The sequence below is a fragment of the Lagopus leucura genome, unplaced genomic scaffold (genome assembly GCF_019238085.1).
Source record: "Lagopus leucura isolate 7727_CA_CO unplaced genomic scaffold, USGS_WTPT01 Super-Scaffold_100004, whole genome shotgun sequence".
NCBI lineage: Eukaryota > Metazoa > Chordata > Aves > Galliformes > Phasianidae > Lagopus > Lagopus leucura.
In genome coordinates this window covers 61966675-61993874 of record NW_024962264.1, presented here as the reverse complement: position 1 = coordinate 61993874, position 27200 = coordinate 61966675, and the positions used below count along the sequence as shown (strand labels likewise).

Here is a 27200-nt window from a genome sequence, read left to right as displayed (position 1 = left end):
AGCTCAACAGACAGTGTTTTTTAGCATCTTCTTTGGAATATGTCCTTCAAAATTCCTGCTTCCTTTTCCAGCTTGACATTAAGTTGCAGACCACTTCAACAGTGTATTGCTGATGAAGAGAAGCGACTCATAAACAGAAATTACATAAAGAGACATATAGGAAGATCCTGCTCTAATTTAAGGAATTAGCTGGCACTCAGGCTTTTATGACTTACTCCAAGCAAAACGTAACAAATGAGGTATTCTTTGTAAGTAAAGTGACAGGACTTCAGAGAACACCCACATTCTGGCTTCAGAACCCCACAGGGTCTCTGCCAGCCCATTTCAGTGATCACAGCCTCTTTCCACACAGCAAAAAGTTCCACTGCTTTCCCCCCACCCCATTTTGCACAAATGTCAAAAGTTATGCTTTCAGTCCTTTTTTTGTCTGATGAGCTTTGTAATTATTTCTCACTGCTAACTTCTAGATGTTCCCCTTTCTAAAAGCAACTTCAGACTTCCCTCAGTTTTGTCCATTAGCTAACTTAACCTAGCACACTATAAAATGCTTCCAAAATTCATTGTGAATGAAAGACAGCTAGCAGTTTAAACACTATCTCTCTACCACAGCAGCAACAATTGCTGCAGCCTGTGTTGAACTGCAGAAAAGCTTCTCTTCCCAAACAGCCTTGATGGCATATGCTTACGAAGGCACAGCACACTCCGAATAACACGGGTTTATTAACGGAAATGTTGATCTTATCTTCTTTATGTGCTCCAATTTATTATGCATACACTGAAGAATTACATCTACAAGCAGAGCAATTGATGCATATGAGTCTGTGAAGATGGGCACCAGTTTTCAAACAGAAGTTGCAGATATTTGATCACAGCCTCAAATACAATGTGTTTGTTTTTTTTAAACCAACAAATACTCATAAATTTCCAGACTAAAACAACTATTTACTAAGCCAGCATTCATTCTTCCAATGGATTACATTTATATTTAACTTAAACCTTTTCGGAGAGTCTCCCTTTAACACAAAGTCCTAATCATGGAATTAATTTCTCTTTTGTCATGCTCCCCATCCAAATATAGCTCTCAGTAAATACAAGAGAAATCACCATTTACAGAAGGGATATTCCTAACTACCACCAACGTGTAAGTCGACATTAAGTAACACATCACTGCAGGGCATCCTCTGTTTGCAAAGAAGAACATGTTCAGATCTCAAAAAATCTCAGTGTTCCCAATGTCATCATAGGGGAAAAAAAAAAAAAAAAAAGAATGAAACCAGCCACCTGTTTTCTCCACACCAACAAGCCATTAGTTAATAAGAGGCATGACAGCCTTAACTGAAATGAAGCATACCTGAACTCGTACTGAAGAACTGGGCTCTCAGCACAGAGCTTTTTAGCCAAGCCTTCCTTCAGCAAGAAGGGAAAACTTAACTCTGTACACAGTAAAACAAGGTATTACTAGATAAACACTGTGGATAGAGACACGCTCCTAAAACAGTTTAATAAGTACTAGAGCTTTTTCCATAAAGATTCTATAAGATTTGTCTTGTAATAGAAGATGCTTGAAAACAATCCAGTAAATAAACTGGTACTTCAACATCCCCCTTTACATAGTTTCAAAGCAACAGAGAAATAATTCCTCTGAACATGGGCATGTGCTAGAACAAACGTTACCAGGTTTCCTGGCACAGCAACCTCAAAAATGCCTGAAAATGCACTGCAGGATCTCTCAAGAACTTTAAAGTTGGTATGTGCTTTAGAGCATTGCTTCAAAGGTACTCAGCAGCAGAGGCCAAGAGCAGAACAAGGAACGCACCATCATGACTTATTGCCTCCTCTAGTAAATGCTACTGCAACTCTTTATTCCAAGCAAAAGATTTTAAAATATTAATCTTCCAACATAAGACCAAAAAACAGAAGGGGAAGAGAGTCCTTGGTTAGTTGATGGAGTTACCTGATGACCCAACTTACAGTCAAGCACTTTGTATTTTCCAGCCTCTTTGCTCATCATTCTATAGTCAAAAATAACGCAAATCACCAAATAACTCCCAACAAAGAAGAAAAGCAGGTAAATAGACATAGAAAGCATAGAAATGACAACTATTTTATTTCTAATTTAAAAACATTTATTGTTGCACATCTGTTTTTCACCAAGTATCACTCTGTTGGTAACTTCTGGGAAAAAAAAAAAGAAAAGCAAATGTAAAATCTGCAGACAGAGCCTACTTTGGTTATAGAACCAAAATAATCAACATTTCTTATGCTGAGAGTAATGAAATAAGAAATACTGTAATAAATTATTAAAAAATGAGATGAAACTACAGCCAAAAAATTTTTTTAAATCAGATTTAAACAATACAGCATAAGCATTTATTTTCCAGAATTTATGGATAACCTTGATATCACCAAATAAATTAATCAAAAAATGCCTCTGTTTCATTTTTCTTTGTCTTTTTTTTTTTTAACTGACACTGTTGTCACTTTAAATCAAAGTGTAAAAGAGAACAATTTTCTCTGAACAAAGCTAGGCTCACCCTCTTATCAGTCAACTGCCCAGTCCTTCTGGCATGAATTTCTGAGTTTCCTAAATCTGTAGCAAGTCTCTTAAATACAGCGCCTGTGGGAATTTCTCTAGAGCCCTGCAGCTCTGTTACACTTCACGTAAACTCACATACAGGTGCAAATCAGGATACCAGCATGAGTCCATCCTTATCACAGATCAATGAATAATGAATACCCAAGTGTGCCAGTTCTATTTGATGGAGAGATTCTGCCTTGGATTCCTACTTCTCCCCTCTGCTGTTCAAAAAAACCACCCTTATTATCTACAGTTTCTAAACTTTCACTACGACAAAGATTTTCAATTTCTTTAAGTTAATTTCTTCCCTGTAGCTCAAAAATTGCCCAGCTGTCTCCTTCACTGACCTCACTAACATCACTAATACAACGTCTCAAGGGTTGCAAATTGAACAGACCAGAAACACTTGGCCATTACTTCTTCTAAAAGCACTCTGGGCTCAAGTCATGCTGTTTAACCTTCATATCATTTAACAAAATAACTAAGAAATAGATTCTTGCCAACTTCTAACCAGTCACAAGGTCTCAGAATCCAATGGAGAGTTCCTAAAAGACTTAGTCTAACTTGTCTCATTTAATGGTATCTATTTCTGTCTAATTCCAGAGGAAAATGTTCTTCGATGGACAGATGCAATCAAACATGAAAATGTCACACCTCTGAATTGCCTCACCGTTCACAGTGATTACAGCACATACTCCCAGTTTGCACTTGTCAAGAATGTTAATGAATACAATTAGTATTCCCCAGATAATTTGCTGCCAATTCACTATGACACCATCATTGTCCTGTGAGTTATTTAACTGCTCTTCACAGGTACCTTCTTCCAACCAAGAGATATTCATTAAAGCTGACTTTCATTTTAAACACTGTTTTTTCATCAGCACGGATACAATTCAGATAAAATAAAGAATAAACGGCCTGTCCTAGAGATCCCTGACTGTCATACCACTTGAAGTTTTCAGATAAGAGAAGACACTTTCAGATTAGTCAGTTTTTAAAGATGAGCAGCAAACAGCATTAGGCCATTCTGCAATATAAGCTGACAGGTAGCAATGCCAGGTCGAGAAGCCTAGCTCTTATCTCTCCCACTTTGCAGCTCTCAGTCTTATCTCCAGCCTGTACCAGGCAGTCTTATCAGCACTGGCAGCTTCCTTGTACACCAGGCATATGTGAAGGGGTTCAGCGCACAGTAATCCAGGTCATTTCCCTGGTAAAGTTGATGGGATGACACTGCAAATATTTGCATCAGTACAGGTGAAAATGTGGCTTTTTAGCCATCTAAAGCTGGCTGCAGCTTATTTAAACTGGATAAGGATCTATACAACCACCCCTCTCTCCATTCCTGGCTGTGGATACTCATCCAGCTGTGCATCAGCAATTTCATACCATTGCACAACCATACGTACAGCACATCAGTTTTGCTGTGAAAGCAACGCCAAAGATCTGGCTACAAGCAGGCTTCCAGGCAGATTCAACCAACCTCAGAGCTTGCTCCAGCCCTGCTGGAACACAAACCTGCTTCCTGGGACAGACAGACTGCTATAGGAAGAAAGACAGATGAGGTTGCCTAATCAGTTTAGATCACTTCTAACATGAAGCTCTGCTCTGAGGTTTTACCATGCTAAAGTGCAGGGATAGGAACAAGAATTGTGTGAGCTGCTGATGGAAAACCTTAATAGCAGCGCTGTCAATGGATCATGGAATTACAGCCAAAAGGAACCACATGCTATAACACCAAAATCCATATTTCAGGAAATGTTTTCAAAATGAAGTTTATCTTGTTTGCTCACACTCAGCCACATATCCAGACTAGTACTACATCAGCCATACAGTTTTATCCAGCAATAGCTCAATTAAAAAATACCCAAAGCAGAGCCCAAAACTTTGCAGGTACATATTCTGAAACTGAGTTTTCAGGCTCACAAACATTTCAACTGTCAGTATATTTAACATGACCAATTTGAGAATTTCCTTGTAAAATAAATTACAGAAAGAGAATGCTGCCTGTTGAGGAATGCACTTAGAATTTGATTTTCTCAATTATAAAATATGATGTGCTTTTAGGATCTTATTTGCATTGCAGAATAAGTCAGACAAGCACAGATATGTTAATTAGGTCTACTGAGAGCCCTTCTTATTCCAGCTAGAGGGTTAAATTATTTTCCAGGCAAATTTGCAAAACCCCCACAGAAGCACAGATAATAAACAAGGCAGATCCTGAGGCCGCTGGTTTGCAGGAATACACAAAAACAGTAGAATACTTTTTAAACCCAGCTACTGTGAAAATCTGAAGTACAATTATTACATAAGCCTGATAGAATCCACCCTTTGAATATTTCTAAGATTACCCCACACCTAACAAAAAAAAAAAAAAAAAGACATTAGGTCAATACAACAATTTGTCTCAATGCCTCTTGTATTTACGCAGATCAATTTACTGAGCTTTGCAGTTAAGAATGATCACTTAGCTATTTTATCCCTGGGGCTCCTGAAAAATCACAGAATACAAGCATTTGCTGCTTGGTATTTGCTTCAGTAAATTTTATCCACTGAAAACTTACTCATAGGGCTGAACCAAAAATGTACACAACAACACAAGACACAACCAAGAGCACAACTGTTGTTTTTCTCCTCTTGCCCCCTTCTCTGAACAGGGATCACTTATGCAGTATTGCCATTTGGGAAGGACCATGTACTAAGGTAATACCACTGCTGTTTATCTCACCACTCTTTTAATGGAAGTAATACTATTTTGAGTAAGAAGTGAAAATCCAGCAGAAATAGATGCGTGAGAAAGTGAGCATTCTTAAACTAACAGAGCATTCTTCCTGCATAATTCATTTCATACAGATATTTGTTTTCCAAGGTGTCCCAACTTTTCATATGTACAAGCAGTGCAAAAGCTTGCAGGAACAAAGTCTACCATCTGCTGCCTGCTCTCCAATAAATAAACCTAGGCTCATCATAAGCTGTTTACATATCAACTTTTTCCATCTTCTCTAAAGTGTTCCTAACTTACTAAAACATGTAGTACTTTGAGAAACCAAGTTATTTATAATTAAATGACCGTTGTGAAGTCTGCACCAATCATTTTAGAACATTATGCTGCAATGAGCTAACCCACATTGTTTCCAGTGCATAAGTCTGAGGAAGACATAGATTGCATCTTTACAATGCAAAAAGAGCTAGGAGTTGTGACTGAACTATTTATATTTAATATTCTTCCCTCTACCTTATGATAAAGTCCCAATGACTGACCAACTTAGCTTAATGGCTAACAGTTTTTTTAATTTTTCCTATTAACATGCAGAAGTCCTTGATGTGCCCAATGTGTAATACATGCAGATATAGATCTGTATGCAGACTTTATATAAAGACTTCCTTTTGTTAATGAAAACTTATAACCTATACAAGATAAAAACAGGTTGCAAAATATTCCACGAAATATTCATAATAATCCTATATTTGAAATATATAGGCAGTATTATTAATGAAATATATTGCTGTTATATTCATCCAAAACAGGAAACAGTTAATGACTTATGAATTATTTCATATAGGCAAGTTTAACCTTTAGCTTTCAAAGCTGTTAAGATCCCAATGTAAATTGAATTCCACTGCTATGGATTTTCTTTATGAAATTAATTTGTCAACTTGTGTTTCTTATCATGCTTGTCCAGGATGAAAGAAGAATTAAATGATTTACTTTTTTAAATGATTAAGTGAAAAGGCATTTAAGCAGAAAACAGACTTAATCACCAAGGACAGAAATATCAAGTAAATAATTTGTACATAATCAAAATGGCTTAGGTTGGAAGGGACCCAAAAGATCATCTGGTTCCAACCCCTCTGCCATAGGCAGGGTTGCCAGCCACTAGATCAGGTTGCTGTAATGGTTGTCTCAGATCACCTCCTTGCCTTGCATGTGCCTTCATTTCTTCCATGAACTTCCCAGGCACAGACATGAGGCTCACCAGCCTGTAGCTTGCTGGGTCTTCCTTTCTCCCTTTTACAAAAACGGTTATGATGTTTCCCTTTCTCCAGTCACCGAGGACTTCACCTGACAGCCGTGACTTTTCAAATACGATAGAGAGAGCAACTTGGCAACCACATCAGCCAGTTCCTTTAGGAGCCTGAGATGCATGTCATCCAGCTCCACAAGACCTGTACATGTTCAGCTTTGAGACTCTTCTCTGTCATTCAGCAGTACATCCCTCTCCCCCCACTGAAATCTAATTTAAAGCTCCAGTGATAAGCCCAGTCAGCTTGCTACCCAACCCAGAATACTCTTGTGCCTCCTGAGCAGTTGCATCCCATCCAATGTCAACACGCATAGTCTACTGAATCTATACTGTTGATCTTGTAAGGATGCTGCTAACGTGTATGGAGAAGTTGAAGAAAGAAGGCAATCATGAGACTGCATAACTGGTTTAGATGCTGATATGTGAATTCATCCTGCTTTGCAATAGTTAAGAAAGAGAAAAGAGAGAGAGTGAAGATAAATGGAACCGACAACAATTCTCTGATGACACCATCGAAGAGTGTGGAAAAACTACAAAACTATAAAGCCCCTGAGAGTGAGACACATTACATTAGTGCCCACAAAAGTGGATCTGGTATAGTCCCATATCTCACAAATGCTGAGTAAAGTCAGTTTCAAAATGACCTTACACCCTAGTCCTCGTTTAGCCTTCAAATGCACAAAAATTGCCAGTGTATCTCAGATACACCATGTCAGCATTCAGTCAATATACTGTCACGTCCATTCTTCTTAATATGAATATAATCTAGGGCTCACAATCACACATTAAGAAATAGAACATCTTTTTAAACAGTGTCAGAAGACTCAAACGAAGAACCTTCTGATTATTTCTGCCTTAACTGTTAGCAGCTGAGTTCTCTTTGTTATAAAAGAAAATACTGTATTTTATTTGGGACAGAAATGTCTTGATAGCAAAAAAACCCACAAAGTTTCAGCTTTCTAATTGAAGTACATATAAAATATTAACCCTGTTTTCCTGTTAAATGGCTGACATCCTCATCTTCCACCAAAGATAAATTATTTTTCCTTACAAGTTTGCATGCAAAGAACCTGGCCATCATGAGCAGACGGCACAGCGTGACCGAGCATCGCAAGTCCTTTCAGCAACAACCACCCGCCTCCCCAGCACACGCTACTTAATACAAACACATCCCTCTTCACACTGATAAAAAATTAATCATATTTTATATAGAAAGACAAGTTTCCTTTTTTATTATTTAGTAACTTGTGATTCTAGCTTCAGTTTCATCCTTGTGAAACAGAAATATGCACAAAATAAGGAAATCACACTGAAATGCTTTCCATCCTTTGCTGCAGAGAAATCCCCACATGCTCTGTGACAGCTTGCTGCATGCGGGGATGGCTCTCCCCAGCTTGCTCAAGATGTAGCATAAGCATTTTTGGAATCCTGCACCACTTCTGCACTCTTGGTTTGGCTATTTTTTAACTAAAGAGAAAAAGAACCTTGGCATTTACTATCTCAGTTACATACACGAAGCAAGCAGAGGTGAAAGGCAAGCAGAATATCTACCTCACATCAGGCCATTCCTAACTCCTTCCAGATGTGTCCCTTTATCAAACAGCAATGCAGTTTCATCCGAACATCAAAAAGCACCAGATGAAGAGATTGCCCATTTTCAGATTTCTCTTACCCATCCAACTCCAGCATCAGATAGCAAATAATATTTTAATGCTTATTTCAATGACGAAAGCTGGAATTCTTGTCATTTCTAAATTAAAAACCAGATTTTAGCAGGCCAAGCTGTGACAAGGGAGGTTCCTCAGAGGACTCCAGCAGCATTTTGCCTTCAATCTTTTTATTTGTTTTTCCCAAAGCTGGTTTTTACCCACTTTCCACATAACACAGGCAGCTCATGCAGCCCGTAGCTGAGAACCAGCCCGTAACAGGTGCGTTCCTACGAAGTAGGAGCCAAGCTCTGTTTTCCTCAGCACTTGAATAGCAAGCAGCTCATCTCAAACTGATATTTTCAGTTGTTGAAATGAGCTGTAAGAAATAAGGAGATAAGTATGACTGGATGAAAGAGAGCGTTTCTGATACCATTCTCACAATGTATTTTCCATTGCTACAGAAATTGAGGCAGGCAAATGATAACAACAAAATGTGTGTCAGCTTCCTCTAAGGGCTCTGGTTCCCCAGTAATACAAATATATACCAGGAGAGATAATGAGGTTCAGACTCATAGGTGCCTACGTGGCCATCAGTGTAAGGACTAACCTGTATTTGTAAGTTGCACACTAAGGACTACATACATTTAAAGCCTGATGTTTCATCAAATTGAAACTACAGAGTGATGACTCAAAAATGATGGACTTCCAATTTAAGGTATTCAAGTAGTGTTTCCCAAGTGGCTCCATCAAGCGAATAGCAGGAAAAGAGAAGAGCCAGTATAATGTTACCAGTCAATCATTCGAATAAGAGCTGAGAAAAACAAGGTTTCACAAATAGTAGAAATTTCTCATTTTACCACTCTGTGGCAAAGTGCAAGCGGTACCTTATCTCAGCGAGTAAATGTCTTGCTTCAGGTCAATGCCCCGGCAGGGGCAAATTTCTTCCCAAGGTGCTTTAATGGATGGAATGACACAGTGCTGAGACATAACCTGCAGTTCAAGGAATTATTTTGATAAAACCATGCTGGGAACTGACTCATCTGCTATTCTGAGAACTTGATGCTTTACAGAGAGAAGTAATTCTCAATGTACTAACCCAGCAAGTACTATGATCCTTGGACTCCTTCGCAATGGGAAGCACTCACACACCATTCAGTTTTGACCTCTCAAGATCTTACAAAATCTCTGGGTTAGAATTAAAGGTGTTTCTAGTTTTCATTCTTCAACTTCACTGTGATCTGCAATATTTAACATTAAACCTAATTCCACTTAGATGACTGAGAAATTGTTTTAAATAAATCAGTTCATGTACCATAATACTAATAAATGTGAAAATAGTAATGGTCATGACAAATACATTCAGAGAGTTATCACAAATGTGCGAATGATTAATTAAAAAACATACATTAGGTGTTGTTCCTTCTTATGAAATTCAAGGGCAGAAAATGCCCTACGACACTGGGAAGGGTGGGAACCACACAGAAAAGGACATCTACTACTAATCTTAAGATAAAAACATTTCAACACTAGTTATTTGTATTGCAAACAGAAAAAAAAAAAACTTGGATGAATCAGCACTGCATATTCCTCAAGACACACAGACGCAAACATGTTGGTTTGTTTTTAAGTATCTTCCCAGTATTATCATCAATCAAGTTCAACAAACCAAAGTATATCTCTCTACCTTCTGTTTTTTTTTCACTGAAGTGCAACATATATAACTTTTTATCATGCATCTCTGCACACAACAGAATGCAACACCAGAAGAAGTGCTTTACTCCGTTAGATGTTAGCCACACTAAAAGTGCAAGACAACATATCTGTTAATACAATACATTCTTATAATACTCTGCTGTTGACACGCAAACACCAAAACAAAACAAGGGATATCATTTTTGCAGGAAGCTACCATAACCACAGCAAACTGCAAAACAAAACCTTCGTACTAATTGATACATTCTACTTGGCACCATGCTAACCAGTAAACTCACAGCATTTAAAATTCAAGATGCAAGATCTTCGGTTTTTATAAGTTAATTTACTGTAAGAAATGTGATTTTATCATCAGTGAAACAGTACGAAAGCAGAACAGTAAAAAACAACATTCAGAGTTACAATTTATTTTTCACATCCTTGAAAACTGAAGTTCTCTGTATACGTGGAAAAAAAACCACCACAATAAGAATTATTGAAGTACCAGAGCTTCAGCTTATCTTGACTAATATTGCTATTATTGATAAGACAGAAAATACAAAAAATATCCATTAAAGCACATTCTCTAGGTAGAGTCCTTTTGTTTTCCCTGAATTAGTTTACACACTGCAGTAAACTTGGAACTCTTTTGAAACAGTTCCAAAAATTGAAAATATAGACACAGATAGAAAGCACATCTCCTGTGTTACAATCAAGATCCAACAGAATAGAAGCTCTCAAAAAAAGAATCTGAGTTCCTAAGACTTGTGGCTCTGTCATAAAGCAGCACTAGTTTAAAGGCAGTTCTCTCCCATAAACAAAACAGTAAAATTTCATAATATCACCTACTAAGCAAACACTAAATTTAGCTGAAAATAAACAACCAAAAAAAAGTTTTTTAAACAAGAAAAGGTAGTAGGTCAAGGGATTTCAGAAATATTCAAGCCTGATAGGAAGACTATGTCTCTATGAACTTAAGGAGATAGTTTTTATCTAGGTTGCAAATTATCTAGATTTAATAAATTATCCAGATTGAAAGTGAGCCATACATCTCACTAATACATTTAAAAATCAAGGACAAAATAGGAAGAGAAAAAAAAAATTTAAGCATAAGGTTCAGAGCCTGTTTAGCTACATTTGCTGTGGGCACAAGATCTTTTTCAGAGGCATCATGTGAAAGAGCTCGATTCACACAATGTAGCTGCTGCATTGCTTTCACATGCACAGCCTTACATGACAATTATTTTGATCTATCTGCCTCAAACACCACCATACTTCATCTGCAGCCCTTTCTTCTCCACTTTTCCTATGCGATATTTGATTAGCAAACACCTACACTTGGAATCCTTTGTAAAATACTGCTCTTTATTCTGTGTCCTTTACACAACAAATTCTTAAGGGGAAAAAAAAAAAAAGAAACATAATACAAATATATACTTTTTAAGCTGCTTACTACAAAATAATGCAAGACCTGAACAGCAAAGTCATTTTTGAAATAACATTTGCCTATGATCTGACCTATACTGTAGAACACTGAACATTAGAAATTGCAAAAATAGCTGCATAAAAAAATAAAACTCAATCTTTTCTTTCTTGTCCAGCAACAGATTGTTTTAGTAACAGCAATCTGTTAGACAAATGAAAAGAAGAAATTACCAGGCATCAGACTGTATTAAGAGTCACAAGACAGTGAGTCATAACACAGCAAGCCAAGTAAACTGACCAAGGACTATGAGAGCTTGCATTTCTTGCATTCCTACAGCTAAAAGATTCAGAGAAGCTACTCTTTGAACAGAAAGGTCTGTCTAAACTGCAGTGAGCAAATAGGAACACCTGTGCACCTGCTGAGAATCGGGGAAGAAGTTTTTACCTCCAGGGATAAAGCATCAAGAAGAAACTGTTCATCTACCCTTGTTACCAGAAAGTCTTCACTAGTATCAGCTGGGAAAGAGTTTGCCTAGGAAGTCTGTGGAATGTCCATTACTGGAGGTTTCTAAAAAGACAAGTCAGACAAGTTTGTGAAAGGTGGTTTAGGTACAGCTGATACCTCACAGAGAAGACAGACATCAATGACTTTTTAAGATACCCTTACATGTATATTTTTCCTCCAAGGTACTGAATTTTGGCTGTTTCCAGTTTGGTAGACTCAAACTCTGCATTTTTCTCTAGTGATTGTGCAGTAGGAAACCAAAGATAATCAAAGCATACAGAAGTATTAAAATTGTTTTTCACACAGTACACTGGCTGATGGCTCTTTCTCTGTAAATGATCTTTGGTAAAGAAAAGAAAAAAACGGCACTTTTTCAGTTACTTTCTTTTCCTTCCCTTCTTAATCAACAGATTCAGGTAACTCGATGCTAATACTGTTATGTTGATCAGGGCACTACTCTTCATATTTACCTCAACTGGATCACAGATAATTTTTTTCTGCATTAAAGAAGTTTGGTACATTCCAACTAATAGTAATATAACAAATTCAAAAAAAAAAAAAAGTTGAAGCAAAACAAATCCTTTGCACAGGACTTAGATTTTTTTTATATTCAGTGGAAATGATTTTTTATTACCATGGTCTCCGCACTTGCATTTCACTCAATTGACAGCAAGTGCTTACTTTTCATAAATAAATCCTCCTGAGCATGGTGAATCATGGACTCCAGGACTTTGCATTATGTCATGCTGGTTGGTGCAACAGGGAGGGTGTGTATGGAAGCATTTGTGCAAGAATGAAGTGTTTCACAAAAGCAGTTTACATTTCTAATTTATTGAATTTTATTGTTGAAAAAGACTTATTGTACAATGGTATACATTGTGACACACAGTCATATTTCTCAATTACTTTTCAATTTCTGAATTATTTTTCTTAACAAATCAAATTACAAATTCATCCAAGTTAAAGAACTAGATTTAGCTTGTCTTTGCAGTCTCCAATTCTTCCCCCTTCAAGTCTTGCTTAAATTATAGCCACAGTTTCAGCAAATATTATGAGGAATCATTTCCTTAGTGAACTATATTATGCAACAAGAACTCAGAAACAGATTCATACTTTTGAAATACTTTACAAATAAATATCCTCTTCTGTTTGGTTCCTCAGGAGTTCCTCTTAACTCTAAAGCTTTTTATGTGAAGCAGATAATATTCTTTCCAATTAGCAAAGATACCAGCTGCTCTCACATAGCTTATTTACTAATTAAAAGCTATCAGATTTATAAAATATAAAAGCTAAGCATCTACAAAAGATGTGGCTACTTTACGCTGCCTGAAATGTTTCAGTATTTCTCTCATTCTAGTGAGCTCCATGTGCAAAGAAAATCTTTCTAATGTGCTCTCATTTAAAAGAAACCATCAACAAACACTTTAATGAGATGAAATAGATTTATGAATAGCGTTTTCAAAGAAAATAGGTGTTAAACTAATAAAAGGCATATACCTACCAAAGTCATCTTAAAGGAATTCAACAATAAAAATTAATTCATACAATAAATAGCATTTAATGCACACAAAAATGCCAACTAAATCATGAATCACTTTCATTACCTGACAAGAGCGAAACTGATTGACCAGCAGTGTGCATCTCTGTGGGTCTTTTCTTCCATCTAAACTGTCCAGTTCAGCTGCTACTTGATTTAGTTCCTCATCGGCATAGTAGAACTGAGCAAGGAGCTGCGGGTCTGTTCTCTGTGTAGAAGAGATGCATAGAATGTTGCGTTACAGAACATTACGTTACTTCTGCACAATTACAAAAATACTCCAGTGAATTATATTGATTGGAATTTATTTTTTAAGTCATTTAAGCCAGATTAGTAGAGCATCAGCACAAAAAGAATGACACTGAGACATTTACATACACTTACAAAATCTTCCTACCTTGAAGAAAACAATCTCTCCTCCAACAAAGCGGGTATTATTAAACTACTGTTATCTCCAGAACCATCCTGGCATTCTCACTCATGGTGGCATAATTGCCTAGTGGACAAACAACTGAATCACAAGCTTTGTTTATTAAATAAAAGCTTGCTTCAAGTTTGGCAAAACAAGAGAACAACCACCACCTGCTGCCAACACAAAGCCATGAGAGGGGCCTTCAGGAGAAGCTTCTACAGCTGCTGGTTGGACTCATGACCACTGCAGTGACTCCTGAAATCCAAACATCAGCAGAGGTTTATGGACACTGGTGAGATCTGCCTGAGCATTCTCTTTTCTGGGTTAAGTTGTCCAGCTCTCTCAGGCTCTCCTCAGCAACAGAAATGGTGAGAGCACAGAAAGTAACGTGAAATATCACGTATTCACAAAATACAACTCTGGCAGAAAAAACCCTTTGGGCTTTTGCATTACACAAGCGTTAAACCTACAGAGCTGTACAGTCACACAGTTAACTACTGTGAGACCTGGTCTCATTAGTGATGCTACAGACCGCCTCGCTGGTGCATGCTGCATGGTTTCTCAACTAGCAATTTAATAGCACAACAACAACAGCCTTCCCTGAAAGCAAACACACCAGCTCCTGTTCCTACATGTCCTACTTATGCATGAATATAATGATTTTAGGCTATCTTTCAGCTTTCTACATTGGTAGTTCACACCATTTGAACTGGGAGGCAAGTCAGAAATACTTTTTAAGTTGATGAAACACAGTAATGAAAGTAAACGTAATGAAAACTAGGATGTTTTTTTTTAAGCAGGAAACCAGTTGCTTACTACAAAATAAATGACAGAAAGCCTTGGCAATCTTTAGATTTTTCCTCTGCATTCTTTCAATGTTGTCTTTTATTAAGCAGCTACAGTACACTGAGCATGAACTGTGAGACATTTAAATTTCAGTTTCATTAAAGCCTTGATAGAAAAACACTCAGGGAGAGAGATAAAGCTTGTACACAGGGAATAAACAAAATCTAGAATTAAGGACACTATGGAGAGACCCTACAACTGAATTACTTAATTTTGTTGAGCTTAGCACAAAATTCTCACAGCTCCCCTAACCAATTATTTTTATTATATCTGGTGTTTACATTTTCCTTTAGTATTTACTGACATCAATAAAACTTTCTAGATAAAATCGTTAACCGAAGACACAGGAATTCATGCATGGAAGTGTGGCAAAACACAACTTATTTATATGCATCTAAATTGCACTGCAGAAGCAAAATAAGGCAATTTGTTGAGTGGTTCCAAGCTAAAAAAAGCAAATGTAAGACCAAGGCAGTTAGCTCCCATGTGGCTGATATTTTAAATTGGAGAAACAAAAGTTTTAATTGAGTTCTCTCGCCTGTGTTATGTTTGTTGTGGATTAGTATCGCGATCTTTGATTAATTGTGTCAATCATGTGGGACCTGGCAAGACAAACCTGCATGAGATTTTAAATCTCCTAGCAGGGAGGCATTTAAAGTCGATGCCCACAACTTTCTAAATTCAATTTGTTCCAACCAGTAGGAGAAAAGAGGTAGCACCATACTCTATGCCAACTTTTGCTTTCAGTTTGTGCAAAACGTGGTTCAAATGATTCTATCAGAATAGACTACTATTCACTGGCAGAGTAAAAGTATTTCTCATCTTCAAACTGTTCAAGTTAATAGAAAAACTACATTTAAGTGCACCTAACAAAGAACCTATTGCTTAATATTCTATTTGTTTCCAGAATTAACCACATTTACAATCAAATTTGTTCATCTAGATTTTTGTTGTGACTAGCTGGACTCATCCCCTAGGTATTGGATCTTGCCTTTTTCCACTAGAGCATCATGTGTTGCAGCTACTTCTGTTGTTTTTGTATGCACAGACTGCAGGAACCCTTGTTGCCACATTGCCCTTGTACAATCCGTACAGATCTTTGTTCCTGTTCTGTTGGGGTGGTAACAGATAAAAAACATAGCCAAACACCACCCTGAGCCTGAGCTCTTCACATAGGAGTCTCCTCCACTGTACAAGAACATCTTGTATTCCCTCTGATGTTTTTCTGCATTTCACAAGTCATATTCTAAAAGATTCAGCCCACCAAGTGATGCAGGTTATCCTCATGTATCCTCATAATTGCCAGCATGTGACAAACCAATGCAGGACTGCATTCACCACAGATTCAAAATCAGTTTTTTTGTGCATTGGTAATTATTTATTATCCTCATTTATAAGATATACATCAAGTATTGCTCCAGTCAATACAAAGACAGGAATTGGATATCATCAGTTACAGTAATAGTTCATTATTCCTTCTATTAGGAAAGATCACTCACAGAATTTTTTTGATGTGTGCATTCTCACCCAACAGCACACACACTTATTTCTTATTAGGCATTACTCTTCATTCTCAGCTCATTGGGTCAAAGATTTAATGCAGAAGGCTGCCTGCCATTGACAAGTTCAGTACTGAACAGCCCACGTGAGAAGCTGTATTAACTACCAAACTGGTTACACACAGATTTTACCAGCAAATCCCCACCTAGATTACGGCAGTTCAGTTTACTGCACAATAAATTCTGATTTCATTTTTATAAGGATTTACATCGACTATAAGAGAGTGGTAAAAAGAAAACACCTTAGGTTTAAGTAAGCTGTCAGATACAGGTTATTAGATAAGTAACAGGTCTGTAAGATTACACGGTATCAGTTGAAAAGATGCTATTCTCACATCTTGTAAACAAGCTGGCCTTTATCAAAAACAGAAGTTGTCACTTAAAAAAAAAAGAAAAAGTGTAAGCAGACAAGAAAAAGAAGAAATTCTAGCTCACACATCCTAACACAGGACAGAAGCTAGCAGCCAGACAGAAAACAGATACTATAAAGAGAAGACAAGGTGCTAAGAGTAATCTCAAACCAGTCAGTAATTTCAGAATTGTTTTCAAAATCAAGTTTCCAGAAATAAGGATTTTTCTAGTACAGAATTTCCTTGTTTTGAAACAAGATTTGAAGCATCTTCTGTATGATTTTCATGTCACCTTTTGAGCATACTGCTTTTTTTTTTTTTCTAACTGGCTCACATAAAATATGCATGGTCTTATAAATATAACAGACAGCAGCCCATAAGTTGAACACCAAGGAACATTTTCCCCAGATTTCTATGGCCCTTCATAGAGGATTTTAAGTTCCTCTATACAAATGAAGTCTCCACAATCACCATCAAAATAGAGAGGGAAGATGTCATCAACACCAATAAGCCAAAGAATAGACTGAAACAAAATGAACCAGAGAGATGAACAAAATCCTAGCTAGTGATACTGTTATTTCATGATTCTCCAGAAAATAACATTCATCATGTTTGAATTGCTGATATAAACGTTTCAGAACAACAGATAAAGCCCAACCCTGCTTAAATAAAATTCACGGACTTGATATGAAAAGCTCCTTGGTTGTCCTTTTGAAGTTCTTCAGTATCTTAAATATTCACAGCTCTCCAACATGCTCAAGCCCTGATCTGACCCTAATCGAATGAAACTACAAGGAATTTTTTTTTTTTTTTTTTAATTTAATTATTTTTACCTTCTTCTGATGGTTAATCTAGATAGCTTTTTTGACGAGGGAACCCATAAGCCTACACCCACTGGGGAAACTTTTCAAATAGCATTTGTTAGTGGTAAGAGCTACATTTTACATACATTTTATCACACATTAAAAAGCAACTCCATCCACAAACATCTACTGTAGGAGGCAATGCAACAATCCACAGGATTATATTGGGTAAAAACAGTCAGTCCCCATAGGATAATTTTAATTGCGATAGATGCCAGGTTATGTTGCCCTTCCATAGCCAGGATCAGTTAAACATCAACTCTAGTCTGCTACAGCTGATGGGATTTTACTATCTGACATGAGAAGTTGTAAGATATGGTGTTTGCATCAGCACAACTGTTATATCTATATGGCCTCCACTGCTCCCCATTCAGGAATGGGATGGGTAGTATAAATGTCTGTTACTGAAGGCCAAGTTGTCAGCCTAAATCTGTTGCCTATTGTGTTTTGGGGCAAAGGAAACAAGTGGATTGTCACGAAACTAGGCAAACAGGATCAACCTCGAACTTTCCATTCTCTGGAACAAATGTAGCAGTTACTGGACTTTGCCAAATAGGAACAATTACTGCATGGCACAGAAATCAGAACAAAGTCCCCACAGGTGAAAGCACATTGGCTTTGAGATGGGAGTTTGAAAATGCTGTAAGTAAAAACATCAGCCCTGTTCTCTAGCACACAGGTAATTCTGTAACATTTTAGAAAACAACTCACTATACACCATATGCTTGGTGTATCACAAGGCAGATCTAGGTGCTAAGAATTTAAGTATGGCCAGTTCTACATCTCAGAGGTGACATTATGTTCTCAAAGCCTAAAACAGATGTTGCACACTACTGGTTTTAAACTCACTAAACTTATTTAAGACTTATGTTAAAAAAAAAAAAAAAACTAAAAAAAAAAACCCACAAAACGTGAGGGTTGGTTTCTTTCTTTTTCTGAAGTAAAAGGATTTAGGCTCAAACTCCCAAACGTATCCATTGTAAGTGTGAAAAATAATGGAATCCTTAGAGTTGGCAGGGACTTTTAAAGGCCATCTAGTCCAACTCCCCTGCAGTGAGCAGGGACATGCACAGCTACATCAGGTTGCCCAGGGCCTGGGCCAGCCTGGCCTTGAAAGTCTCCAGGGACGGGGCATCAACCAGATCTCTGGGCAACCTGTGCCAGTGCCTCACCACCCCCACTGTAAAAGACTTTTTCCTTTCATCCAACCTAAATCTCCCCTCTTCAAGCTTGAAGCCACTTCCCCTTGTTTTGCCGCCACAGACGCTGCTAAAGAGACTGTCTCCTTCTTCCCTGTAGCTCCCCTTTAGATACTGAAAGGCTGCCGTCAGGTCACCTCACAGCCTTCTGTTCTCCCAGGCTGAACAGCCCCAGCTGTCTCAGTCTGTCCTCATAGGAGAGGTGTTCCATCCCTTGGATCATTTCGGTGGCCCTGCTCTGGATGTGCTCCAACGGCTCCGTGTCTCTCCTGTACTGAGGACTCCACATCTGGACACAGCGCTCAAGGTGAGGCCTCACCAGTGCAGAGCAGAGGGGCAGGATCACCTCCCTTGCTCTGCTAGCCATTCAGCGCAGGGTATGGTTGGCTTTCTTGGATGCAAGGGCACATTGCTGGCTCATGTCCAGCTTGCCATCTACCAGTATCTCCAGGTCTTTTTAAGCAAGGTTACAGTCAATTCTTTCACCCACTTTCACTCAGCTTGTACTGGCAATGAGGGTTGCCTCCACCCAGGTACGAGGCCTTACATTTGGATTTGTAGAACCTCTGCCCACTGCTCAAGCCTATCTAGGTCCCTCTGGATGACAACCTGTCCCTCGGTGTGTTGACCGCACCCCACAGCTTGATGTCATCAGCAAACTTGCTGAGGGTGCACTCAACCCCACTGTCAGTGTCAGTGATGAAGACATTAAAGACTATCAGTCCCAGCACCGACCCCTGGGGGGCACTAGGGGGACTCATCACCGACCTCCATCCAGGCACTGAGCCATAAATGGACCTTGAGTGACCAACACTTATTCAATTGAAGCACAACTACACAGGTCACTGACACACTAGCAAGCTTGATTGACAGATGACTTATTCCAAAGATTTAAGGCATTTCTTCAAAAGGGCATTGCCATTACATCGTTACATAGCTTCATTGTCACCTCTACAAGGAAGTGTACGCACATTCTCTCCTCAGACAGATCCTTTGAAATTTTTTCATGCTTTATAAGTAGTAATAAATACGAACAAGAAAGAATCACTCTCTAAAAGATGGATGAGTCAATATCTGACATCTGATACTTCATTTCAAATATTACAATTTTTAATAGCAACAATACATATTCACATTAAAGGAAAAAGGGTCTCAGCAACTCAAAACATGCAAGTTTCTTGTTATTGTTGTTTTATTTATTAAATCTACCAGCTTTACATCAAGAGCTACCTGTTAAAAAAGGGGAAATTATTCCCCCATGGTTTGTTATGTAGAATGTATGAAGCCTTAAAAATAATAGAAATGCATTTTTAAATGAATTTTCTTGGCTTTCTGATGTTGCACATGCATTAAAAAAAGTCCAAGATGAGCCCAACAATTACCAAGTGGATGTAAGAATTCATTAAAAAAAAAAAAAAGCAAGGACTGTGGGAAAAGCTACAGTCTGGTTCAAGCCTTACCAGCTGCTCTGTGTTTATCTATAGAATATCATTAGACAAGCTAGAAAGACAGGTAAACAGGTTGTTAGCACAAAAGAAAAAATGCTAGCAGTGCCTTAAGCAAAAAAGTCAGTGAGATAAAATAACAAATTATTGGAAAACAAAAAATCAGGTGAGTTTTTCCAATACTAGCAACACTCTTCAAAAACCACATTTAAATTCTATGTCTCCACTACAGAATGGTAATACGAGAGCAATATCAACCAAAAAAAATAGTCAGATAGGTTTCGCTGAACTAGAACAGCAAATATTTGAGACTGCCACAGTCAGATTTCACTCATGATGGATTAAGTCACTGTACACAGCTTCTGTTTTTGTGTGCTCATAATACTAATCTAGAGAAGCATGTGCTCAAATTCATATTTTCTTGGGGAAGCACATACGCATATGCTTAACATGTGTTACTTAAGCTTTTGGACACGCACTCTGCTGAACAGGAGTGGACCGCAGCTGAACCACAGCCTCTGTATCTAGGAAACAAACATAACCTGAGGAAGAAGAAATGGTTTTGCTGTGGGGATATGAAGACGTCAGGCAGTGATGGAACAGCCATGGAAAGCATGGTAACTTCCAGGGCTGCTTCCTCCCTGAGCCCACTTGCCAGGGATTTCTATTTCCAGAGTTGTCTCCCGCTAAAAACAAAGACAACTATGAGGAGCCTTAGGGAGAGCAAGAAGTCATTTCCGTCTTTATTCTGACCTGTGAGCTTTTTCATCCTATTTCCTCTGCTTGGGCTATTGAGGAGCAATAAAGCAGCCAGGTGGGAAGCTACGCCAGCCATGGTGCACCCACCTACTCTACAGCCCTTCCTGCTGTCACAGCCCACCTCCTTCAGTTTACCTTAGGATAATCATCATTCTTTCTCATCTACTGCAAGAACATCAAGCTTAAAAGGACAACCAAGCATTTAGAAAGAACAAATTCAGCTTGTTGAGAAAAGCACCAAAACAGGCAGACCATTCTTTAAATGCTTTTATGCAGCTTGCTTCAGATTTCTCTGTTTGTATTTGCAGTTACAGGTTACACTAAGCACCCTTTCAAACAAAATTGATTCTGCCACATTTTTAGTCATCTGCTACCTATCACAAGGAAAATCACACATTTAGTTCCCTGGGCTTCCGGAGCTACAGGACCCTCCTTAACATAAGGATGGCATTTGAAAGTGGCATTCAACTATTTTTCCCCTGATAATATGAAACCCTCCACCTTGCTAAGTTCCATTTACACATGCAATAAGTGACTTAATATTCCACTATGGTTGTTAAAATGTTTTACGAATCTTTTCGAGTACTTATAAAAATTCCCAAACACTGAGATAAACCATGACCCCACTCTTGCAGGTCTTCAATGTCTAAATCTTCCTATTATTTTCTACAAGCTTTTTTCTCTCCTAAAAATCAAATTTCTATTATTAAACAAACAAAAAATAAACAAGTGCACATTTTAAGAATTGTTTTGCAGTCTGTCTGAAAAGCTCCATCTTGCTCTACGCTGCTATATCAGGATATTTTTTTCCTCCCAGGTCTGCAAGTTCTGCAGTCCCAGTGCTTTGCTCATGCTCAGCAGCCCTGGTTGCATGCCAGCTTTGCCTCACTCTTCAGTACCAACCTAGTTTGAACAACCTGCCACATACAGTATTTTACTTTTGAATCAAGAAATAAATGTCTTAGTTAATCAGGGCATAGACAAATTACCAGCAAGAGGGAAACCTGACCCAGCAGCAAGCTCAAGCACACTGATGGTAAGAGTTATTACATAGTCCCTCTTGAGTATGAGCAGGCATAGAACATTCCTTAGGTTTCTTTATATTGCAAGTGCATCCTTATTTTTCTTTGCCTCAGCAGATTTGCTCATGATTAATCTGAGGTGTTCTGTACTATATTTTAATAAAAGAACAATCATCTGCTTAAAGTTGCTCATTCATAAACTTGTTTGTCTGGTAGGAGGCTCTCAGTAAGCCCAGGTTGAACACCTTGCCAGATGAGCAGAATTTAACTACCTTTGGCATCATATCACTACCTCAATCAATCACTGCAACAAAAAGATTTCATCAGATCTTTATTCTTAAATGCACCTGTTCGAGCCCAGCAATGAAAGCAACCAGGCACTCATCACAAAACCCTCTCCCAGCTGCTGCCTTCTATCTGACAATAACTTCAAATGAATGTCTGCCTAAGTAAAACTTTTGATCTTATTTCCACTATTTCAGCTAAAGAACACAGACAAGTAGCTCTGAATGCCATCATCTGTCATACTGGGTTTGTTTTTGAGATAATAGCAAGCTTCAGTTGGTGTTTGTCCATGCTCAGTACGCAGGCATACAAAAAGCATATATTTGCTGGCAAGCAGTATGCTAACTGGATGATGCTGCATGGCAGTGTGATCACCCATGTCCCTGCTCAACCACTGCAGAACTGAGTGTTTTTGCTCCAATAAGGCTTTCTCTGGTTCACTCAGACCACGTCCTCATGGTCTGCCTTTGGCACGCAGAAATCTCTCCTGGGAAAGAAGTGGATTTTTGTACAGCTATTCTTGTCTTATGTTTTCCATGCTAGCTCAGGCGCACAGTTTTCGTTTGACCATTTCACCTCATCAGCATGCAGATGCTGGGTAAACTGCATCAGGCTTAGCTGTTCTCCCAGCCCATCCCCCAGCTTTAGCAGGTTCCTTTTAAGGCAGGACACAGAACACACAAGAACTAAGCAACAGTACAACATGAACGCTTTCCTGATATATGTTTTCCTGGTCAATTTTAAATTCACTATTGAAAAGAAAATAGAATTATAGGAGTGTTTGAGTTGGAAGGGACCTTTAAAGGTCATCCAGTCCAACTTGCCTGCAATGAACAGGAGCACCTACAGCTCCGTCAGGTTACACAGAACCTGAAATAAAGAGAAACAGAAGACTTAAAGAGAAAAATCTCTAGCTGTCATATATGCTAGGATTTCAAAACCATATATTGCCTCTTCAGGCAAGATCAATTTTGAGACCTGTCTGCTTCCTGTTTAGGCAAATACAACAATCCAGCACAATTGTAGCTCTACCTATTTAACCAAGAGATAATTGATTTTCCTCATTCCAGAAAACAATTGTCAGAAAAGACGTAATACATACCGCCTACACTCCCTATTGATCAGCAGTATCATTTTCACATCACAGCTACATACTTTCAATGTTCCCCTTCAGCAGCATTTTTCAAATTTTGGGCTGCCAAGTATTTTCTTCAGTATGCTATATGACAGAAGAGCCAGAGGCATTAATTGCAGAACTGCTTCTGAAAGCAAGGAAATGCATTACCAGTAGTGCTTATTTTAACGTTTACAGTGCTCTGGCAAGAATATGATTCAGACTAGTTTTAGTTTGCTATATTTGATAATGGCATCAAGAAAAAGAACAACCACCCACTACACTGGAGACACCAATAAAAAAGAAAAGCGATCTTCGAAAAGAGAAGCATGATTAGTTAACGCAAAAAACTCAACTCCCACAAGAACAACAACTTCCATTTCCAAAGTAGACACCTGCTGGTGGTCTTTACAGTAGATAGCAGTAACCTTCAGCTTCCAAAGCTGAGCTTTCTTCTCTGCCACCCCAGGCAGACTCCTAAAATGAACCCTTTCCAAGCACAGTACCAAAACTGGAGGCTGAACTGTTATTTTTCTCCCACATAATGGGACGAAGAATTTCTGTGCTTCCACAGCCTCAGGGAAGAACACCTACTGGAATATCTGCAGCTTACATTTCAACAGCACTACAGGTCAAAAAAGTTAAACTGTTTTACTATAGAGATTGCATTTGATATAAAGCTCCACATATGTGCAGTCTCGGATCAAAGTTAAGCATTGCTTTTCAATTGAAATAACGGAACATTTTTCTCTGAATAAAACAATCAGCATACAGTCAACAAAGGGTCAAAAAGTTTTGACATCTCTGAAATCAGTTATTAACTAATCTCAGTAACTTCATGACCACTCTGCAAATAGATGATATTAGGCGAATTCATTCAATATGCACTTGTTCTGCATACAGTCATGCAATCACATTATTTGGTCAGAACAAGAAATATTGTTCCAGAACAAACAAAAATAAGTTATTTCCCAGTCTTCCATTTTTTTCCAGCTTAAGACTTTGTGTTACAAATGCAGAAGCAGAGGCCACAACGTGGATGTAATTTCCACTGTGATCTTCACTTGAACCAGACAGCAGTTCACCCTTATTCCTACAGACACTCAGATGTTCTAACAAAGAGGTCAGAGAAAGGAACTGCAGAGAGACCAGCCACATTAGTCAGGAGCATGGTGGTTCTGTCTGAAGGTGAGATACATCTGCTGGAACCTGTCAAAGTTAACACGGCCATCCTTGCTGTCTCAGAGAACACTCAAACAAGCTGCCTGCTTCGGCATTAAGCTCCAGCTTCCTCAGCCCTTTCACTTCTGCTCCTTCCAGCTGTGGCTGATAGTGACAGACATGAAGCCCAGGGGTGATCTTCTGCAGCCAGCAGGTTCAAAGTAGGGAAGAGTGCACAATGTAATTGTATTTAGAGCTTCAGAGACTACCGGTGATTTTCAAACAAAATCTCAGTGCATTATTAGACACAAGAGAAATGCTTTTTATAGATATGACCAAACATGAGGAGAGAAGTACTTAAAGGATACCCATATCATGCACTCATATAGATAACTGCAAACACTCATCAATTAAACAAAAAGTCTTACAGTAAAACGCTTTATTATTCTTCCAAGCAGTAAGCTTACCTAATGAGGCAACAGTTTCCTGATACACTGAATATTTCACAGTTCTAAAGCCACATGACTTTTCCCTTTCAAATCGAAGAGAAATTCCTTTTTCTCCATCAAAGAAGCTGTGGGGGCTGACAGATTTTTTAAACTACTGATATACATGTCAATACAGCAGAATGTGGGGGGGAGGGGGAGGTTGGTTCTTGTCAATTGTTTTCCTTGATATAATTTCTTACATTCAGTTATCAATCATATGTATTGGAAATCATTACAGTTAGATTAAAACAGAATATATGCAATTAAAGTCTCTGCTGAGAAAGACACCAGCTTCAAAGAATGATGTTATCATAACCCAAAATTGCACTGAGATCACAAGTACTATTCAAAATCATGACTAACGCATAATTACAGCATGTGTGCAGAAACAATTTTTATTCATTCACTTTTTTGTTTATTTATTCGAGAGGAAAAGAAAGTCCAGAATTAGTCAACTGGAGATGACAGACAGAAGAATATAGCCTGGAATTTATCATGACTGGGTATACACATCGTTTGGAGGGATATCAAAGATGATTTGTAGTCAGCAAAACACAATTATGGTTTTGAAATGGACCGAAAACAGCAGTGTAAATCAAGCAGGCATTATACTTCTGCCCTCCAAGCAGCTACTGCTCAGTGGCTGGCAGCAGCACCTGCAACAGCACTGGGCAGCTCCCCACGAGTTCTACACAAAGGAACAGGAATTCACTACTGGAAGGGAAAAAAAATTACCAATGAGATTGTAAAAGTACTGACTGATTACAGCACGGCGACACATTTCTGGGATATATGTTTATACACTTATTCCATATATAGAAAAATGATATCATGTAAAGCAAAATAATCTGTTGGAAAAAAAATGTATGGCAAAAGAAGTGACTTCTAGGGGGTATATGAATATGAATTGTTTCAGAAAGATTGGCTTGAGATGGACACTCTCTGGAATTAAATTTAAAAAAATAATTTCAGAAACCACAGAAAATATAGTTCAGCTCATCACAGGATGCTCGGGTGCTACAACAACGAAAGCAGTAAGAACCTGAAGTACAGGGTACAAAAGCACAAACACACAATCGGGTGTAGACAGAAACTAACAATGATATTGGCATGGAGAACAGTGCAAACACAGGAAATAAAAACAGAAATGAAAAGATGGATTTATAAGCTCAACATAAACCTCACCTCTTCAAATGTTCAAATCCCATAGCAAACTACCCCCTCTTGCCCACTTATAACTTCTGAGGACCAAGCAGACCATCAGACAATCAGCTGTTAAAGCCAGCTTCTAAACCTATGTTTAACTCAACCATTATAGAAAATCCTTGAGTAAATGAGGCAATTTTAATTACAAGAGTTACACTAAGAGCTCTTCTATATATGCTACTGTCTTTGCAAAAGACAATTTCAAGAAAGCTATGCAATTTATTTTATTCCACAGAGGAGGAAGTATATCACCTGTGAAGCGAGACCCACCAAATTACCAGAATCATAGAATCATAGAATCAGAAAAGCCATTACAAACAGCTTCATTTCCCAGGAAATATCTTCATTACAGAAAACACAAAAAACCATGAGACTGCTAGGACTCCTGATGATTACGTATGTTTCTCACCAGAAAGCAGTTTGCAGGTTGTGAAGTGCAGGTGAACCTGCCTTCCATGCTCCATGTTTCTAGAACAGAACCCAAGGGGAAATGGGAGAACTTTCTCACTTAATTACACTTAATTTCTCTCTAGACATATTACATACAAATTTGTTTTACAGCAATCAGAGAAAAATATACTGCACACAAAATTTGGAAAACCACTGTTTAAAATGATAAGTATTTTTTTCCCCTCCATTCTGTCCAGGCCAGCAGTGACTGAGCACTGCTCCCCAGGCATCACCCCCTGCAACAGATGGGAACGCTCTCCTGCAGAGTGCTGTCAGGCACTTCAGCAACGAAATGTATGTAGCAGAAGACACGACTCTCACATACTGAGGAATTTATTCTGCCTCGCAATGGGAGATGTACAAATAAAGGCTTGCCCTAGTGCATTTCACTGGAAGCATCAGTATATTCAGGTTTGGTGGTAAAATATTTAAGATTTGAGAGGTGAGGTTAAAAGTTTATATATCTAAAAAAAAGCAGGGATTTAGACCAAAAGCAGCAGGTTGTTTCCAGTCCCCACTTCTGTGCTGAGATAATTCTGAGTGTACCACGGAGAAAAGCTCCATCCACCAAGAGCCAACTCTCTATATTGCCAAACATCTGCTGTATGATTCCTTCTTGGGAATGTGTCACAG

The 27200-nt window shown here is 38.3% G+C and overlaps 1 protein-coding gene across 7 annotated transcripts in view; it reads right to left on the bottom strand.

Annotated features, from left to right (window-relative positions):
• The window catches only part of ZFYVE28 (zinc finger FYVE-type containing 28), a 145681-nt gene that overhangs the window by 61183 nt on the left and 57298 nt on the right, over positions 1 to 27200 (bottom strand). For 5 of the 7 annotated variants that reach the window (XM_042871724.1, XM_042871725.1, XM_042871726.1 and 2 more), the window contains exon 2: positions 13476 to 13616. In XM_042871724.1, the coding sequence (XP_042727658.1) occupies positions 13476 to 13616 (141 nt within the window). Of the gene's footprint in view, positions 1 to 10240; positions 10291 to 11782; positions 11935 to 13475; positions 13617 to 27200 lie in introns of those variants that run through there. The other 2 variants (XM_042871729.1, XM_042871728.1) reach the window with 2 other exon arrangements.